The sequence below is a fragment of the Poecilia formosa genome, unplaced genomic scaffold, assembly GCF_000485575.1.
Source record: "Poecilia formosa unplaced genomic scaffold, Poecilia_formosa-5.1.2 Scaffold6, whole genome shotgun sequence".
In the NCBI taxonomy this organism is placed as follows: domain Eukaryota; kingdom Metazoa; phylum Chordata; class Actinopteri; order Cyprinodontiformes; family Poeciliidae; genus Poecilia; species Poecilia formosa.
Window position 1 is genome coordinate 2,134,708 of NW_006799945.1, and position 15,232 is coordinate 2,149,939.

Sequence of the window (15,232 nt, forward strand, 5' to 3'; positions counted from 1 at the left end):
CTGGCAGCTAAAAAATCTACGCCATCACCCCGCGCCTTTGTTGTCAGCCTGGATCAGAGCGGATGTGTTTTCTCTCGGAGCTAACAAACTCAGTCAGTTATTTAGGTGGACAATTGAGGTCTGAGATGATTGCAGTGACGTTTTGACGCCACTGGATCATCCCAAAAGTGGGATTAGAGTGAACATTAAATCGTAGGACTTGTTGTTGAAGAGGAACAAACAAAGGTAATGTCAGAGCAGCTAGAAGCTACGTCCCACTTCTCTTTTGAAACGTGGCTTTTACTCTCAGATAAAGTTATTCTTAGTAAAACGTAGCACGTTTAGTATTATGCTTTATAATATGTGTAATTATTAACTACTGGTAATAAATAGTTCATTCTTGCTGAGTTAGTTAAGATCATGTTAAAAGCAAAATTACTTATTTGTTGTGAATATTGCGTTCTCTAAAAGGAAATGAGTTTTTACGTGGCAACAAATGTTTTAAAAGGTACAACTCAGTTCAGCAGCAGTAAATCAATATGAAAGAAAATATACACTTACTTTTATATTTTTAAAATATGAAATTAAACATTGCTTCTCCATTTGCTTTCTAGATAGATATTAGTCGATACGCATCTGTTTTGCAACAAATGACAGAACAGAGGAAGTATTACGTTGGAGATCGTTATTAGCTGTAAATTGCCAATTGTTTTAACCAATTCATGCCTGTGTAAATAAAAATAAAAATGGTCAAAGTCACGTTTATTTCCGCAGCACATTAAAAATAGTAAAAGTTGATTAAAGTTCTCCACAATTTAGCCAAACAAACAGCAAAAATAAATAGAGAACACAACAAGCAAAACACAAAAATAAATAAATAAAAATTAAAATAATAATAATAAAAAATACAATGGGGCTAGATAATTTAAAATCTAGTAGTTCTGTTAGTTTATTGTTTAATATTTGAGTTGTCTTTTTGTTTGCAGCTTAACCTACCAACTTCAGTTTTTATCATGATGACATACACATTCATCTGAGTTCAATTTGCTTTAATTCTGCAATTAAGTTTAACAAACACTGAAAACGTTTTGAACCCAACAGAAAAATAAGGAGCTTTAAAATGGTTCCAGTTATAAATAATAATAATAAAAAAAATCCTTAATCTTTATCTGACTATTACTAAATTCACAAAAATGGAAAGAATGAATGCATTGTTTTTGGTGTGTTTTTTGCTTGGAAAACAGTTGGAGATTTCAGTACATTTTATTAACAGGATCAAATTTTGATCTTTCCATATTGTAAAAGTCACTGTTCATCATCAAAAAACTCCATACTTATAACAGTTTTGGTTTGTTCACACATTCATTTTTTCATTTGTATAGTTCAAGCACATCAATAAAGATGCAAGTTCTTTATGGTTTTCTTTTTTGTCTTCTTTCATTTAGTTTGGTTATCAAATCAATATTTGCCAATGATCATTCAACGCTTTATAAAGCTGATGTAAATTCTCAGTGGTTAAATATTTTTGCAGTTTTCCCATGAGCTTCCCTTGGCAGGTATTATTATTCAACGATAATATTGCAATATTCATATTTCTTAATATCATACATCGCTAATTGAAATTGTGGATACTTGTTTTATCAAATTAAAGCATTGTTTGTTTTTTTACACAGTTTTCTAATTTTGAACAAGAAACTTCTTTATTGAAAGTTTACAGTTTTAAACTTTCAATAAAGAAAACTTAAATCTTATTTCTGCTATTATGATTAGAAGAAAGTACATTCCCATTAATTTGATATATCATCTAGGTTTTACCAGATCCTAGAGTTTAAAAGTAAAATCTCACACAGTAGATTCCACAATAGCATTATTAATGAAACTGAAATTAAACCAACTATACAAGTTTGTGAAAAACTAAATCCAGACCAAAAACCCTGGACGTAGGAGGCCCTGTACATTCTCTTCTCCATATTGTAAAGCCATGTGTATATGTGAGCTCAAAACGTTATTAAAAGTGTTTGGTGACATTGTTTTAATCTAATTTCCACAGGGTACACATGTCGTCTGCAGCAGAGACTGTGGAAAATGCCTCCATTATTGCAGAGAGTGCGTCTCATGATGGAAACCGCCTGTGGATTGGCAACATTGATCCCAAAATCACAGAGTAAGTAAATCCACTCCAGTTTCAGCTGGACATTTCTTTTATGTATGTGCAGAAAAGCTCTCAGCCTGCTTCTTTTACCCGTCAATTACTACATAGCGCTAAAGGTGTCAGCTTTACTCATCTTTATAGAAATAAATCCCTGACAAAAAGGTGTTAAAATGCAGAATAAAGTTTTATTACAAGGTAGTGTAATAAATATGCTTCATGCAGTTTTTAAAAAGTGATGCCATAATAGAGTTTACTGTATGAACCTAAGGGTTTAGTTTTAACATGTATGGCTATGCCACATAGGAGGCAACATATTGTGGTTACATGTATGATTAATTAACTGTGTATGTTGTGTGTGTGAGCTGGTTTGTGTGTGTGCGTGTGTGGGTGTGTGTCATGGGCTGAGACAGAGCAGACGAGCCTGAGTGTGTGAAGGAGATGCAGTGAGGCGCGGAGACCTGCTCTGCTAAGGAGCAGCCATCATTCCTCACTCACCTGCCCTGTTTACTCTCTCTGTGTCAACCCAAAGGTGTGTGTGTGTTTGTATCTGTGTGTGAGGGTGTTAAAATCCACACCAGACGTTTGAGTGGCAGCTTGTAGGGGGGCAGGCTTCAACACATACAAGAGTCTGAACATCATTAACTCACTTTGTCTCACTCGCTTGCGTGCATCTTCTCCTGCCGCAGATAGTCTGATTAATAAAAATATTCAGAAAACATTTTTAGGTTGAGGGGTGCGTTGCGAAGCCTGTCGTGGGGCAGTGGGGGTGCTGCTGGGGAATGTACGGGCCCAGGTCCTGGTGGGCGTCTAGACAGGCGTTTCCTTCCCTTTACCGTGCTCTGCTCTGCTTCTCCTTCTCTTTAAATAGTCCAGTGGTTCAGCGTAGGGAGGGAAAACAAGAGAAATGCACGTGGCCCCTGTTACTGATTGGGAAGATTAATTAACTCCAGGATAAAACATGCAGGACTCTCTCTGCTTGTCCTGCGAAACCAACTCAGTGCAGAGGGGAGACCAGGAGCTGAACACGCCACGCTGCTTTGACACATTTCAGTGAATAAGATTAGTTTGTTGTTTATTTCGGCTAATTAACTAACCAACAATGTTTTCTTCAAGACTGTGTAAAAACGTTAAATCTGCGCGGAGACGTACTTAACTCGTATTGTAGAGTAAGTGACTTATATTTTTAGGATGTCGTTTTTTTTACTTTGTATTTGTTTGCGTAAATATTTAACAAATTCAAGCCACCTTAATTTTGTAATCTTTTTGCACTTTGTCACATAACAAACACACTTTGATTTATTTGATGAGAATTTCTGTGATACACAAAAAGAGTTGTATAATTATAACATGAAAGGAAATGATAGCTGATAAAGTGCAGCCCAACCATATTTGCAGATTCTACAAAGTATTGACTAATGGGGCTGAATACATACATATGCCACACTTTTCGAATGTTTTTCTGGATGGGTATTGTTTCCTGCATCTCACCCAATAACTGCTGCAGATAGTTCTCCAGCCACATGCGGCCCTCTGTGGATACGTGGATAAAAACAGATGGCTATTTCTTACTCTTTACACATATAAATTACTTGTTTATTACCGACACTTCTAATAAATGCATCAAAGTTTGCTTTTTAGCATCACCGAAGATGTTCAAGTTAGAGGAATATTTGTTAAAAGTTATTTTCTGCTGTGGTTGTTCTGAGCAAAGTATTGGATAATAAAGGATGCGACGATGAAGAAAGTACAGTGGCCGACAGGTGCAAATGCGCAGCAACAGAGAAAACATGCAAACAAAAAAAGAGACGCAAATAAATGAAATCCAGCAAACAAGAAGAAATGACGCAAACAAAAAGCAAATGAAGCAAACAAAAAAAGAGACGCAAACAAAAGTCCCTCCTGCTTTGCTCGACCAAAACAGCAGAAGATGCTTCAGCACTGCGGGATATTGAATAAATAAATAAATAACTTAAGTGAACCAAAAATATTTACAGCTATTACCAGACTTAATATCTGTGTTTCACCTCCACTCATAGGGGAAAACTATTGGGAGTTTTTAAAACGATTTGCCGGGAGACAGGCGTTCTCTCTCGGTGTACCGAACCTGGAGCGCCCGGCCAGCTGACAGCTTGCGAGTGAAGCTGGCTGATAATGCAGCGGGAGCAGACATCTCCGAAAACGTCGGAGCAATATTGTAATTAAGTGATTTACTGTTGAACTGAGCAGATATTTCTGATCTATACATCTACATTCTCGCCTAAAAACTTTATAAAAAAATAATTTTGTGTAATTTTAAGTGTAACACAGCACAAATAATTTTGCCGCCATTGCTGCTTTTCTGAACACCCGTTTTAAAGGATGCAGACCCTAAATTTGGACACAGCTGTTTCTGTGTGACTCCCTCTAGAGGTCTGGAGCACTTCCGTTTTCAGCACTTTTTGTTTGCATCTTTTCTTTTCTTTGCTGCATTTCGTTTGTGGTTGTAGTTTTTTTTGTTTGCGTCTCTTTTTTTGTTTGCTACATTTGCTTTTTGTTTGCCTTTCTTTTTTTGTTTGCTGCATTTCATTTGTTTGCGTCTCTTTTTTTGTTTGCATGTTTTCTCTGTTGCTGCGCATTTGCACCTGTCGGCCACCGTAAGAAAGCAGCACATCAACTCAATCCGTTGTGTTTCCTATGTAGCTGTGCGTAAAGAGACAAACACTCCACTTTTTCTTGCTCACAATTGGAGGCCTGAGGCAAAGCAGGTGTTACTGAAACTTTCAACACACATTTGTGTTTTTGTGCTTTTGCCTGCTCTGCGGTAATCCATCACAGTCTTCCTCTTTGTTCCCTCTCTGGACCTCGTGTTACATGCAGTGTCGTGGGCCTGGCGTTTGTCATGTGTTTTTATTAGCGAACTTGGACGATAACCACCAGCAATGACTCATTTCTCCACCGTAGGCTGAAGAAACTGCAGAGATCCTAAACTTAAAGCCTATTTTTCCTCCTAACTTGCACTTATCCCACTTAAAGCCTGTTATCTTTCTCTAGACTCGACTTCTGTGACCTTCTCTTCCTTCCTTCCTCTCGTATCTGTCTCACCTGGTTTCTAATCTCCTCTTTTCCTCAGCTTCATCTTCCTTCTCCCACACCTTTCACCTTGCTGTCAACATCCCCTCTCTGAACTTTACTCTCCCTTTGCCCACCTCTCCCTCCCTTTTCCTCCCCTCTTTCCCACCTCCCTCCCCCTCTTCCTCTGGTGGGTTTATAGCCCCCAGGAGGCGTAACCCATTGTAGTTCAGCTCACTGTAGCATCCCAAAAAATGTTCTTGGAGCTTAATCTGTTCTAAAAATAAACATATAAAGTAGGATATGGCTAAGTAGAATGATTATGCAACATTTGATGAATTGCAAATTAAATTGCTGCTTTTTGGTTGCTGGAAACGGCTGTCTTAAAATGTGTCAAATCGAAGGAAGGCCTTGTTGTTGGTCAACATCGAAGCTAATTGTTGCATTAGAACAAGGTTAGAAATCAGACCCATTTTTAGCTCTGATTTTTCTTTGTACATTTATGCAGTGCATGATGAGCCACCTCCAGGTGGGAGACCTTTAGGGTGTTGTCTGGGAAAATCAGAACTTCTCTATTGCCTGCGGCCCACCAGGGACTCATAGAGAGAGAGAGAGGTGGAAGACATTAGTGCAACCTGTTGCTCAACCACCCTGCCCAGATTCAACCTCAGCATCCAGCGCCGAGTCCATTTCCAACACACACAGTGCACGCTTGCACGGTCACGTCACAGAGTCATTTTTGTGGTTTCTCACACACACACACTAACGCGAAGCCACTTACGGACTTAAAAATAACAACTGCCTAAACAATAAAAGACTGCAGCTTTAAGCCCCTCTGAACAGTTACACAAAGCACCTGGGGGTCACTCTCGGGCCTGAACAGTTACACTCAGAAACGCCAACAAAAACACAGGAAGGTCTTCAGTGACGGTTTTTGTTGATTTATTTTCAACGTGAGTTTATTTTTTGTGTTTTGTAAGGCATTTATAAAAGATCATTAAATGGCACTGTTTCGTTTTGTTCAAGAATTTTGCAGTCATTAACGGTTGGGTGAGTCCATCAGATTAATTACAGAGGAAAATGTAAACAGATCAAAACTTTTTCTATTGTTTTGGTGGAACATACAAGCCGTACAAGGTGAGATACGACTAAAGACGACCTTAGTACAGTGACGCGCAGAGACAGTGTTGTAAGGGAGCCAGTAGTAGTAGTGTGTCTTTACGATCTTCCAGTGAGGTTTGATATTAAGAAAATAGCAATATGTGTTAGCATTGCTTTAACCTTTTCTCACAGCTAAAGTGTGCCTTTTTTCCTAGATTCAGTGCTTTTCGTAGTAGTCATAATGTGATTAATGTGGAGAATATTCACCGAGTTGTTCATAGCAACAACTATGATCATTTTCCCAGCAGGTAGTTTTAGTTGTTTCATCATTAGGACTCTGCATGGACCAAGTGCTTGTATGATTTGTCCTTAAAGATGTTGCTTGGACCAGTGGCTTGATAGTTTGCAAACAGGTTTGCAGTTTGCAGAATAGTGTTCAGAAACTGGGTTCTTCTTCAGCTTACAGGCTCTTTCCATCTGATCAGTAACATTAAATTATTCTTAATTCAAAATGGGGATAAGCAGCGCTTAAGTTCAGAAAGGATCAGCAACAGCAGGGCTTTAACCATTCAAAGTGCCTTCATGTCTTCTGAAATCTGAGGTCTTTATGCTCCTCTGTAACCTTTAATCAAGGAACATTAGGAAAGTAAAACATGAATTTTAGGTTTGAAATTGTTTTATAAAAGAATAATCAAAGCCTCGATCATAATTTGGCACCATAGCGATTCCTCTACAATGAACGTATGCATACGCTGAACTGGAACGGCATAATAAATCCCAAATACATTTTAATCACAATTTTGTTGTGTGAATTATTGTGATTGTTGTGGAATGCAGTATTTTCTGAGGGTGTCAAGATTTCACTCTTTGCTTACCAGTAATACATTCCAGCTGTTAGATTGAGTCTGACTGCAGACTCAATCTCACAGTACTTAAGATGCTGAAGATCACAAGAAGAGCTGGAAGGATTGTAATAACACATGAGAAAAGGAGGAGTGGAGTAAATGTGGGTTTATTGGACATTATGTTGTTTTTGCATGATTTTCCAGTATGTATGCACTTCCTGGTTTTTAGTAAATAGAAATAATTGTTATAATCCTAACAAGCGTAACTTGGTTGCTTTAGTGCCAACTCACTATCTTCTGGCTGCTTCCAGAATAAATAAATAAATGAGTTCTTTGAGTGACCCTGAACTTGAAACTCTTCTGTGCTGTTGGAGAAACAATTTATTCCCATGACTGCTAATGGTCATAACACACACACACACACACACACACATGCACTCGCACACGCTGCATATCTCTTCAATGACCGCACATCTGTCGTCATCCTCGGTCCAGCGGTGCCCTGCAGCTTCTACGTCGTCATTGGAGGTTGTTTGTGCCGAACTCCAGGGCTCAGGGGGGATTTGAGACTTCCTCTGTTTTATTCCCTCATTGTCCTGCTACTGTATCCTCAGCATTGTCTCAATAAGAGATTTACTGTTAGTGGCTGGCCACACCAGCTGGCCTGCTGCTAAAAAGGTGTCAAGGAGAGAAAGCTGTCATTCTCATTAGCCCGGCCTGACACATTCACACAACCGGTGGCAAAACGATTGAATGATTTGGAGCCTGTTTTCTTGTTCTTTTTTTTTTTCTTTATTTGTAATCACATAATAACATATAATAAAAAGTTGTTGTCACTTTTCTTAAATAATGTCCCAAGTCATTTTTTCACCAAAAGTGATTTTTTTCTTTTTCTAAATCAATTTGGCCATTATTTTAGGAAGGTGATTATATCTAGCAGGTTTAGTTTCTGATTCTTCATAAAGGTTTAATGCTTTTAGATGAAGTTTAAAAACATTGTTGGTTAATAATCCTGGGGAATGCATTTTGTAAAATTGTTCTGGCCATTTAAAATGTTTTGCTGTGTTTTGAGCTTTATTTGGTTGTTTTTCCAAAAAATTCTAATTAATTCAGTATGTGCAAACAGGTGTTTAAACTTGTTTCATGACTTAATGTATATATTTTTTGACTACCCTTGTTTTGTTTGCCTTTTTTTTCTCATTCTCCTGACAGGTATCACCTGGTGAAGCTTTTGGAGAAGTTTGGCAAAGTTAAACAGTTTGACTTCCTGTTTCATAAGTCCGGGCCTTTGGAGGGGCAGCCGCGTGGCTACTGCTTTGTCAATTTCAGCACCAGAGAGGTAAACAAAGCAGACATGGGTCCTTTTTTTTTTTTTTTTTTTCGTTTTTATACGATTTGTTGAAAATATTCTGCACAGGTAATTTGGGTTTGTGGAGGTAAGGTGTATTAAAACCTGTTTTTCGTAGTCAAAGAACCCATTTTAATGTTTGTGCTCACATTCAGAGGGGAGCAAAAGGAGAAAAGTCTTTTCATATAGACTCTCACAGATGGAGTCTGTATATTTTATCAGAGAAGGGCCATTCATTTGGTGTAAAATTAAAAGTGAAATTGTTCAATAAACTTCACGAGAAGACAGGAACTCACCGTTTGTTTTCATTGAAGTGGACCGTGTTTCTAAGGAAAAAAGAAATAAAATAAAAGGATTTAAAAAGACTGCGGTCAACTTCACAGGTTTTGTCGGGCCGTATTTGTTTTGGAGTGTGCCTGGGGATCATGATAAGCATCTCGTTTCACAGCTAGTGTCTATCAGTGGGATATGAAGCCCTCCCAACAGGATTATACAGAGGAAGTGGCTGTTTATCTTACACACTCGTACTCACTCGCTTGTAGACACGGTCAGATAAAGAACTTCAGGAATATAATTTTACATAAAAGCCGCTCGCACGTTTGATGAGACGAAGCTAGAACGTGCTACGCATAATTTACCTTCGGCCCTTTGTAAGCAGATTGTCTCTTTGCCATCTATCATCATTTATCTAATGATTTAATGGTGTGGATTTAATTACGCACTGATTTCAGTGATCGTTTTGAACAGTCTGTTGTTCCCTCTTTCCTATTCCTCTTTCCTCTTCTTTGTGTTGCCTACAGGAGGCAGAGAGGGCGATCCAGTGTTTAAATGGAAAACTAGCTTTGTCCAAGAAGCTGGTTGTGCGATGGGCGCACGCTCAGGTGAGGGTAAGTGTCACGCTGAATTGTAACAGTTTATTAAAGGTTAAAGGTTAAACCTTTAACCTGTGCTGTTTGTGTGGCATAAAATCAATGATATTGTTGAGGTAAATTAAAATATAAGATTTAAAAAACAACATTTATTTAGTAGTTTCCATTCTATAATCTTTTATATGCAGTTTACAGAGAGCAGCAAGAGCCCTGCACAAACCTAGGGCTGTCTAACAATAGGCAGCTGACTGACGAAGGGTGAAGGGATATCCTGCACAGAGACGAATCCCGCCCTTCACACACATACGCACATAGACATGACAGAGGGAGGTGAAGGTCAATGCTGCAACCTCTTTGACAACAGGCTGTTAAATAAATCTGGAGCTGGACTGAAGTTTCTTATTGGATTAGAAATGAAAGCTATGTGCATTGACATTCTCACAGATATCAAGAATTAATGTATCGCTGTATTTTTAACTATAATTTGAAATTGAGTTTGAGCTGTCAGGACCCTCCTCTATGTTGTTTTGCTGAACTTTCTCCATATAATGCAGCAGGATCGTTACATGCTTTATTACAAATACTATGTGAGGGTTAACATTTTTGTGTAATTGTTTACACTCTTGCAGTCAAATTGTCTACATTTCCCAGACCTTTTATGAGGTTAGCTACAATCGCTGCAGATCCCCCACATACTGGACACAAACTTTTATCTTTAGGTCAGCGCTACAGAGCACTATTTACAAAATCTAGCAAACTCTGGTGAGCACCACGTAGCTAGGCAGCTGTAAAACAAGACAAGTATATTTGCTCTATTTTTAAGAAAAAAATATTAGGTGAACATATAAATATATATCTGTACATACGGTCTTCTAATCTTTATGTATTCATATTTAATGTCTGTATGCTCAGAGCAGGTGACACCAATGCCAAATGCAGATACACCTGGCAATTAAATTTCATTCTGATTCTGAAAAACATTTGTTTTTTTTTTATTAGTGCATCCATCCATCCACCCTGCAGAAATATATGCCATAATTTCTATGCCAAGCTTTGTTATGTATATATATCCTATGTAAATATCCTAAACCAGAAGCAGAGTCTGGAAAAGATTGTGTGGGAACCGTACTCTTGCTAACTCTAAGCCATGTTCTGTGTGAAGCACTTCAAGTTGATTTGACAGTTGTTTCCCCCAGGAAGAATTTAGCAGATTCTGTTTCCTTATCGCATCTCAGATGATGGTTTCGGCTTGATTCAAGATGGCCTCCTTCACTTCTACCCTAATGATAGTGTTTGACCAAATCTGAAACCAGTCAAGAGCTCAGAGTCGCTCGGACTCTCCTTTGGTGGAGATGATTCTAGGGCATTTCTTCTTCTTCTTCTTCTTAGAGTTTAAGCCCTGGAGCTGCCAAAAGATGTCAAATAAGTGACTCATTGGCTGCATGTATTGAAAATACTTATAAACCAGCCTGAAATACAAAGATCCAAGTAAATGTCCTGAGGTTTAACAAACACCTTTGCAATTTTGAAAATAATTTTAATTAAACAGAAGTCAAAATCTAATTTATTTTACCTTAAAAAATAATTACATTTTATCTGTATACGGAGTTATTGTGTAGTAATTTTGTGAAGTTTAAGTAAATGTTTGCAGTAAAATGCAACATATGTTTGGGTTTCTTCTGCATATACACATTGGATTACATGTAATGCATTCATTTAGTAAAATTGCATTATTCTATCAGGTTTGGCATACAGGAAATTCTAAATGTATTTTACCAAACAGCAGATCAGAGTGTTCAGCTTCATGTGAAAATATCCTAAATCAAGGCTTGATTTCATTGGAATTTCTAACTATTATTTTAAATTCTGAAATATTAGGTGAATATATAAATACTTATCTATACATAGTGTTCTTTCAACACTAAAGCCTTTTTAAAAAACCCATGTCTGAGTCATAATATAGAGTAACCGTTAAAAGGACCCTGCAATGCAGAGATTAAACTGACCCACCTGAAACTTTTTTTTTTTTTTTTTCTCTGAGCTCTCCTGGATTGTTTACAGATTATTCCAGCCTCGTTGGCTCTGTGCAGATCTCCTGGCATTCCGGCCTGGAGGAATAGGTGGAAGGGAAGGGTTTTTGGCTGGGGGAAACGTCATTGTTTCGCACTCTATGCATCGCTTATGTCACTCTATAGTATGCAATAACAGCTGTTTTAATTCCACCACCATAGCTTGAGAACAAGGTCTATAAAAGTATGTGTTTATTAACGGAGACTCTTACAGGAAGCAACAGAAATAACCTGTCATGTGATCATCATCCTTTGTTTTGTTTGTGTTTTTTTTTCTCTCTCTCTCTGCAGGTTTCATGGTGATTTGGAAGGTGGTTTTGAGAGGAATGAGTGCAGATGTTTGTTGTTGCTCATCAGATGGTCCGACATTGTCCTCACTCATCTCTTAGGGTGTGACTGAGCTGGACGCAGCGCACCGATTGGTTAATATTTGCTTGACTGGACGAGGAAAAAGTTCTGAATTTTTTTTTCGTCGAAACGTACATGTGGAACCGAGTCCGTCAGTGTTCAATTTCCGGATGACTGCTGTCGTGTTTACTTTGCCCTGATTGCTACTAATAGAAATCTTTCTTCCTCTTCTGCTTATTCAACAGAAAATATTTAATCTTATGCTGAGAGCTTTGTGTTTTATTATCCAAAATTTGTGACTGTCCTCATGTCTGTTTCTTGCTTCTTGTTTTTTTTTTTCCCCCATCTGTTTGTCCCTTGCCGTCTTTTTTTTCTTTTTTCTCGCCACTTATTCTTCACAGAGGTTTGAAGGTTTTCGCAATGAGAAGACGATGCCTGCAAGCCTGGAACCGTCATGCAGCGGTTCAACAGAGGCAGGCTCTATTACAACAAGCAACCTCAGGTTGGTATCCTGTTTCATTTTGCAAGTCTGGATCAGATGGAAAAAGACAATTCGGTTTGAAAAAAAAAAATGCTCCAGACTTTTCCCTTCACAGTTGGGAGGATGTTCTCAAGCAAGCTCTTCTCTGCTTTTCCTCCAAATGCAACAATGATCAGACCACTTGTCATGTCCTATAAAATTAATAAAATTAGAGCCTTTGTTGTTTGCAGAACTGTAATCTGTTTTTTTTTAATGGTGCTTTTGAAGTTATGGCTTCTTCCTTGCTGAATGGCCTTACAGTACAATATGGTACATGTGTTTTTTTGGTTACTTGTTTTTTTATTTTAATTTATTTTTTACTGTGGATAATGAGATGCTTTTAACAGATTCAGGAAGCATCTTCACAAGGTCTTTTCGCTTTAGTCTTCGGTTGATATTCACATTTTGCACCGAAAACATCTGAGGCACAGATCTAGTGTTTTTTCCTGAGCAGCAATAATGGCTGTGCATCCTCATGGTGTTATTACTTGGATGTAATTGTTTGAACAGATGAGTGTGCCACCTTCAGGGTTCAGGAAATTGTATCTAAAGATGAATCAGCCTTGTGAAGGTTCACTTTTCACTTCCTAAAATCTTGCCAGATTTCTTTCTTTTTTTTTTTTTTTTTGTACCATGTTACACAAGGCATTGAGTTTGAGGTGTTGCCTTAAAGACATCAACATATGTGCTGCTGCTTAACTTGAATGCTTAGAAAGCCATGACATCACAACTTAGTATTTCCTAAATAGTCAAAACAGAAATAAAAAAATCTTCTGAACGTGAACAAAGTCATGAAGAAATATTCTAGGATAGTTAAATTTTTCTGGTGTTTAGCAAATAAAAACAAATGGTGACCCTAAAACGGGAAGCTTTTAGTCTTTTCATAAATTGTATGCATTTCATTTCAATACCTAACTAAACCATGTACAAAAATGTAAGAACTGCATTTTTTTCATAGTTTTATGGTGTTTCTCAAACTTGGTCTGGTTTCTGGTGTCACTCCCCTCCCCCTTTGTTCTCCTTTTAGGATACTTCTCCTACCCTTACCCATCCGTCGTCTACTCTCTTTAAAACTGATATTGCCTCCATTTTTTTCCTCCTTCTCCTCCCTCAGTTCTGCGTCTCCTCTCAACCTCACTGCCAACATCTTCTCTCTGATTTTTTTCTTTTTTTTTCCTCCTCCCTCTCCAGCACGAGCGCTAAGATACGTGCCATTGAGGCCAAGCTCCAGATGATGGAGGAGAATCCAGATGATAGCTACTCGGGCCCGTCGGCCTATGTTTACAACAAACCGCCTGAGAGGAAGCGCTGGGAGCCCTACTCTAAATCGCACCACAGTAACCAGAGCAGGCCCTTCCGCAAGTTTAGGAGATGACCCATCCTCCTGCCTGCTCTGAAGCCCCCTCCTCCTCTCCTCCTCCATGTTCTGTTCCTAATTCCCCCCCCTCCCCACCACCATCGCTCTCACAGACTCGTAAATTTGAGAAGATTTTGAAGCGGCAGCAGATGAACAGCACCAGGACTGTGGATGATGTGTTTGTTTTTACTGCTGTGCCAGCGATCTGACTGGCTCATCTATTAAACTGCTCTGTCACTCGTGCGCATTTCTGATGCAGCTCACGTCTTCTACACACATCTAGTCTTTGGTTTAACACGTTTCCTTGTTTTCATTTCATGTTATTTAATTATTAAAACGTTTTGGATTTGTGTTGGAGTTCTATTTTTTTTCCACAATCTTTCATTTGTTCAGGTAGACTGAAGTAAAAAAAAAAAAAAAAAAAAAGTACAAGCTCCTCGTGGGTCTTTGTTTTTGTTTGCTCTTTTCGTTTTGGAGACCAGAAGTCTCCGCAACTGTAACCACTGAAGAAAGCCCAGCCCAGAAGTGTTGGATTGTCATTTTTTGGGTTAGGAGGTGGGACATATTCTCTCAATGACTTCCCGTCTGCTACATCCGTTGGCTCAACAAGTTGGATTAGAAGTCAAAGGAAGTGCGGTGCCCAAAGCCCTCTGATGCATCTCAACCATCTACCTTCGCGCAGGCTCCTGTCCTTATGCTAGAGAAGTTTAGAACATGTTTTCATGAAGCAATAAGCAAAATAGAAGCAGGATGTAAGATTTGTTTGAACATGGACATTGGGGACTAAAACCGTCTCATGAGGCTTTAAAAAAAAAAAGGGTTTCAATACCCAAGATGCTATATCACGTTTTCATTAATAGAATTGAGAAGGATACAAAAAAAATAAAGAAGTTGGTTTGAAACAAGACTGAAGAGATAATATATTCAGCTTCCTAAAAGATTTGTTTACAGTTTAGGTTTGCCATATTGGGTTAATGCTTCTTTTTAGGCTACATAAATGACTAGCAGTAATTACCATGCCCTACTATTATAAACGTCTATCCTTGTTTTTCCAAACTGAATTACTTGAGGTGTTTTTTTTCTTTTTGTAGTGGCTGCATGAACCCTTACAACTCACAACTTTATTTTTGCATTAGGAAAATTAAGAAAGTGGGACTTGCAATAATTTCTGTCAACTATCTTTGGGTGAAAAACTTGGCTTATTGGCTGTTTCAGCGTTGGAGTATTTTGTGAATGTGTGCTTCCGTCTTTACGTTTAGGTGATTTCAGTGAACATTAATATTGTTTTAATGTCGAAGATAAAATCATATTTCATTTTTTTCCTTTTTATTTTTTTCCTTTTTGCTTTTATCTTAAAAACGTAGCGTTAGAGAGTAAGCTGGTTCTCTGACAGTAAACCTCGTATTTTAACCAGCTAAAATGCACCAGAAAATCACCGGTATTCTTGTAGGGACAGATGACAGCTGGCCAATGGCGCTTCAAGATTCAAAATCATATTTACGTCAACCAGACTCTTGATTAATTTATTTATGTATTATATGGGAAGCTACTGTTGGATTCAGATGCATTTGGTGATTGATTATCATTTTCACAATT

The 15,232-nt window shown here is 38.1% G+C and overlaps 1 protein-coding gene across 2 annotated transcripts; it reads left to right on the forward strand.

Moving 5' to 3' along the window:
• Positions 1-8: 8 nt before the first annotated feature.
• rbm18 (RNA binding motif protein 18) lies at positions 9-13,993 on the forward strand. Of its 2 annotated transcripts, none has more exons than XM_007566708.2 (6): positions 9-225; positions 2,030-2,143; positions 8,338-8,464; positions 9,274-9,360; positions 12,161-12,261; positions 13,471-13,993. In XM_007566708.2, exons 2-6 carry the CDS (start codon positions 2,037-2,039, stop codon positions 13,652-13,654), a joined length of 606 nt encoding a protein of 201 aa, XP_007566770.1. In that variant the 5' UTR covers positions 9-225; positions 2,030-2,036; the 3' UTR covers positions 13,655-13,993. The 2 variants fall into 2 exon arrangements, with proteins under 2 accessions (XP_007566770.1, XP_007566778.1); XM_007566716.2 differs by having other exon boundaries at positions 10-225; positions 9,274-9,354.
• Positions 13,994-15,232: the final 1,239 nt, after the last annotated feature.

Bases quoted from the DNA above. Each gene is read 5' to 3' on its own strand.
- rbm18 (XM_007566708.2), top strand. From the start codon at position 2,037: ATGTCGTCTGCAGCAGAGACTGTGGAAAATGCCTCCATTATTGCAGAG. The intron at 2,144-8,337 runs GTAAGTAAATCC...TTCTCCTGACAG, and splicing joins ATTGATCCCAAAATCACAGA to GTATCACCTGGTGAAGCTTT. The intron at 9,361-12,160 runs GTAAGTGTCACG...TATTCTTCACAG, and splicing joins GGGCGCACGCTCAGGTGAGG to AGGTTTGAAGGTTTTCGCAA.